At 39.4% G+C, this 5,220-nt stretch overlaps 1 protein-coding gene across 1 annotated transcript; it reads right to left on the reverse strand.

The window, feature by feature from the left end:
• Positions 1–2,879: 2,879 nt before the first annotated feature.
• On the reverse strand, positions 2,880–4,948 carry LOC106593445 (uncharacterized). Its single transcript, XM_045711953.1, has 5 exons — positions 4,729–4,948; positions 3,922–4,308; positions 3,492–3,641; positions 3,188–3,264; positions 2,880–2,973 (listed from the first exon to the last, which is right to left on the reverse strand). Exons 1-5 carry the CDS (start codon positions 4,946–4,948, stop codon positions 2,905–2,907), a joined length of 903 nt encoding a protein of 300 aa, XP_045567909.1. The 3' UTR covers positions 2,880–2,904.
• Between the last annotated feature and the right edge of the window lie 272 nt (positions 4,949–5,220).

A 5,220-nucleotide genomic window follows, 5' to 3' on the forward strand; every position in this document is an offset into this window, starting at 1 on the left:
AACCTTTGATGATCTTCATCAGATGACAACCCTAGGACATTATGTTATACAATACATGCATGTTTTGTTCAATCAAGTTCATATTTATATCAAAAACCAGCTTTTTACATTAGCATGTGACGTTCAGAACTAGCATACCCCCCGCAAACTTCCGGTGAATTTACTAAATTACTCACGATAAACGTTCACAAAAAACATAACAATTATTTTAAGAATTATAGATACAGAACTCCTCTATGCACTCGCTATGTCCGATTTTAAAATAGCTTTTCGGTGAAAGCACATTTTGCAATATTCTGAGTAGATAGTCCGGCATCACAGGGCTAGCTATTTAAACACCCAGCAAGTTTAGCCCTGACCAAAGTCAGATTTACTATAAGAAAAATGTTATTACCTTTGCTGTCTTCGTCAGAATGCACTCCCAGGACTTCTACTTCAATAACAAATTGTTGGTTTGGTTCAAAATAATCCATAGTTATGTTCAAATATCCTCTGTTTTGTTCGTGCGTTCAAGACACTATCCGAATGGTAAAGAAGGGTGACGAGCACGACGCATTTCGTGACAAAAAAATTCTAAATATTCCATTACCGTACTTCGAAGCATGTCAACCGCTGTTTAAAATCAATTTTTATGCCATTTTTCTCGTAAAAAAGCGATAATATTCCAACCGGGAATCTGTGTTTAGGTTCAAAGACAATAGAAAATAAAAGCATGGGATCCCCTCGTGCATGCGCCTCCGCCCATTGTCCTCTGATAGAGCACTTGCCAAAAGCGCTAATGTTTTTCAGCTTGGGGCTGGAATTACATCATTCAGCTTTTTCCCGCCTTCTGAGAGCCTATGGGAGCCGTAGGAAGTGTCCCGTTACAGCAAAGATCCTCAGTCTTCAATAAACAGAGACAAGAAGCTCAAGGAATGGTCAGAGAGGGCGCTTCCTGTAAGGAATCTTCTCAGGTTTTTGCCTGCCATATGAGTTCTGTTATACTCACAGACACCATTCAAACAGTTTTAGAAACTTTAGGGTGTTTTCTATCCAAAGCCAATAATTATATGCATATTCTAGTTTCTGGGCAGTAGTAATAACCAGATTAAATCGGGTACGTTTTTTATCCGGCCGTGTAAATACTGCCCCCTACCCCCAAAAGGTTAATCATAAACATTCCGACGACTATTGAAGTGTCACCACAATGCTTCATTTGGTAACATTTAACTTATTTTAAATAGATTGTTCCTGCACGTTCTGATATTGCTGCTCTTCATTTTTTATTTATTTAACTAGGCGAGTCAGTTAAGAACAAATTCTTATTTTCAATGACAGCCTAGGAGCAGTGGGTTAATTGCCTTGTTCAGGGGCAGAACGACAGATTTATACTATGTAAGCTGAGGGATATGAACTTGGAACCTTTCGGTTACTAGCCCAATGCTCTAACCACTACACTACGCTGCCGCCCCAATTCATTCAGATTAATTGAGCTACTTTTTAAGTATGATTAGTATTTGGTGAATTTACAGCACCTGTAGTCATTGCTGCAAACAAATGGCTGTTAATTCTGAAATTCAACTGTTTTCTGATATAATTAACCTGATTTCACTATGTAACTCTATTGATAATGTGGTATAATTAACCTGATTTCACTATGTAACTCTATTGATAATGTGGTATAATTAACCTGATTTCACTATGTAACTCTATTGATAATGTGGTATAATTAACCTGATTTCACTACTTAACACTACTTAAATACCATGACATTGTACTCAGAGACTTTAAGGGGAGACAAAGAAATGATGAAGTGAATCTAATTAAACTGAATCAATATTTATTCAGCTACATCAACACATATCAATACACTTACAAATGGAATACAATGAACTTTCACAACTACAATTACAAACTAAAGCTACAACAAGAGTTATTTAATCATTATTCTCTGAGCTTAACAACATTTTCTAAATCATTATTGTTATTATTATTAAAAGGCTAAAGACAAACGTTTAAAAATAAATCACTTCTATGAAAAGGTAAAATCCGTCCAAAATTAAGTAACTCTTAAAAATATTGTCCTCCCAGCTATAATGGTATATGTCTCACTCTGCTGGTATTGATGGATGGTATAGGTCTCACACTCTGCTGGTATTGATGGATGGTATAGGTCTCACACTCTGCTGGTATTGATGGATGGTATAGGTCTCACTCTGCTGGTATTGATGGCTGGTATAGGTCTCACACTCTGCTGGTATTGATGGATGGTATAGGTCTCACTCTGCTGGTATTGATGGATGGTACAGGTCTCACTCTGCTGGTATTGATGGATGGTATAGGTCTCACACTCTGCTGGTATTGATGGATGGTATAGGTCTCACACTCTGCTGGTATTGATGGCTGGTATAGGTCTCACTCTGCTGGTATTGATGGATGGTATAGGTCTCACTCTGCTGGTATTGATGGCTGGTAAAGGTCTCACTCTGCTGGTATTGATGGATGGTATAGGTCTCACTCTGCTGGTATTGATGGATGGTATAGGTCTCACTCTGCTGGTATTGATGGCTGGTATAGGTCTCACTCTGCTGGTATTGATGGATGGTATAGGTCTCACACTGCTGGTATTGATGGATGGTATATGTCTCCACTCTGCTGGTATTGATGGATGGTATAGGTCTCACACTGCTGGTATTGATGGATGGTATAGGTCTCACACTGCTGGTATTGATGGATGGTATAGGTCTCACACTCTGCTGGTATTGATGGATGGTATAGGTCTCACACTCTGCTGGTATTGATGGATGGTATAGGTCTCACACTCTGCTGGTATTGATGGATGGTATAGGTCTAGGTCACACTCTTCTGGTATTGATGGATGGTATAGGTCTCACACTCTGCTGGTATTGATGGATGGTATAGGTCTCACACTCTTCTGGTATTGATGGATGGTATAGGTCTCACACTCTGCTGGTATTGATAGATGCTTATGTACTGAAGTATGAGATAGAGATATTGTATTAATAATCTGTTAATAGCATTAATGATATATCATGCATTATGATTATACATTATATATTGTTGCTTTTTACCTTCTGTTGTTAATGATTATATCTGTCTTTGAAAATGCTCTTTGAATAAGGCAGGGTTACCAAACACATGGACTACAAATTAAGATGGCTTCCCAAAATAAAACTACAACACCCACTTTGACAGTAGTCTGCTCTCCGCTGTCACTTCCCCTGGTGGTGGTCCTGTTCAGAGGAACCTGAGTCTCAGTTGGAGCTGCAGAGGAAGAGTTATCACCATTAAAACACCAAGTTTGAGTTTAAACTAGGATAGTTCAGTTAAAGTTGGTAGATGTTTAAATAATCTGGTCAAAATGCTTTAAAAAAAATGAAGGTTAAAAATGTAGGTAATTGTTTAAATAATAGGTAAGATTGATTAGGAGTACCCGGACTTATAACACGAATGAGTGAAAAAGTCAATCCTGATTGAGAGAGTGAGTTTACCTGTTGTTCTGCAGAATGAGTAAACACAGGCAGAGAAGAGGAGAGAGGAGAGGAGAGCAGACACAGGACACAGACTGAACAGCAACATCCAACACAGCCCACAGTCTACAGGAGGAGGGGAGGAGGAGGAGGGCTTAGGAGGACTGGTGTCTGGACAAAACAGAACTACACTCTTAGAAACAATCAAGGCCGTGTCAATAATCTGTTGTTAGTCATGACTCTTGGTTGTTTAAACATGAATTTGAGGAGATATTTTATGAGTTAAGATTAGTCTCAGAGGGTTTGTTCAAAATAAGATACATTTACTTTAGCGTTCCTTCCAACTCAACCTCCTCTCATTCAAGGAAACCAGACACACCAATACTGATACAATATTAATAATACCAAAGATACAGCCAGAAGATAAAGACAGAATAATAACTGTTCTTACCAAGTGAAATCCTAGTGGTGATGTTTCCATTGTGGTACAACTCTTTCTGTTTAATTCCTACTTTACCTCCATCATCCACTAGCTTGTTCTCCATAGTCCCACAGTAGTAGACTCCCAGGTCAGATTCAGTGATGTTCTCAATCAGTAGATCATAGGAGTTGTTAGAGGGGTTCCACACCACATTATATCCAGGGAGAGAGATGTAACTTAAAAACGTAGTTGAAATAACTAGAGGAGGCTGGTAGTTGTGAGAACAGTTCCTATACCACATAATGTATACTCCAGTAGTTATGATACAGTCACAGTAGAGAGTGATGTTGTCTCCTGGTCTGACTCTCAGCTCCACCTCTGCTGCAGAGATCCCATCCTGACTGGAGGAAACAGCACCTACAGGTAGCAGAGGAACAGTGTTAGGATGAACTGACTGGAGGAAACAGCACCTACAGGTAGCAGAGGAACAGTGTTAGGATGAACTGACTGGAGGAAACAGCACCTACAGGTAGCAGAGGAACAGTGTTAGGATGAAATGACTGGAGGAAACAGCACCTACAGGTAGCAGAGGAACAGTGTAAGGATGAACTGACTGGAGGAAACAGCACCTACAGGTAGCAGAGGAACAGTGTTTGGATGAATCACAGAATGTCACTTTGACATCATAAACTTCTCCACATGAAAATATAAACGTCATGTCTTTACCACAGTCATCACAATATCACAATAATAAGATAACAAATCTGCTCAACCATAAAACCACATCAAGAAATCAGCTATCATCCAGCTATAAGGCCCAGTATAAAAGTTACTCACATAAGAATGCAATCAGAGAGACAAACAGCCTGTCCATCTGGTGGTCTGATGGTCTGATGGTGACTGTCAGAGAGTAGCTGGGTCTTTGAGTAACAAGGTCTTTGCTGTGTATTTCCGTGTTCATGACTTGATGTACTTTACCATGAAAGGACATACGAGCAGCGATTGGTTCAATCGAGTGGAAAGTTTTCAGCTCGTGGTCCTTTTCTCTGAAACCCATCTTGTGACAGGAAGAGGAGGGTCTAGCATCGAGGTAAACAGGTTTCACACCAACGTGACGTCAATGGAAAATATTCAGCTTCTTTGCGGTGGTTTACATATAGCAACACTGATGGGCATCAGAGGATGATCAATTCAACATCTTTTAAAAAACGAACTAAAAACATCCCATCTACGCAGAAATCCTGAGTCTATATGAACTAGTTAATATATGATCTAGTTTAGGTGGTGTGACTCTCAGAGACTGACATCTTGGTCTTTAAACAGGAACAG

The sequence above is a fragment of the Salmo salar genome, unplaced genomic scaffold (genome assembly GCF_905237065.1).
Source record: "Salmo salar unplaced genomic scaffold, Ssal_v3.1, whole genome shotgun sequence".
In the NCBI taxonomy this organism is placed as follows: domain Eukaryota; kingdom Metazoa; phylum Chordata; class Actinopteri; order Salmoniformes; family Salmonidae; genus Salmo; species Salmo salar.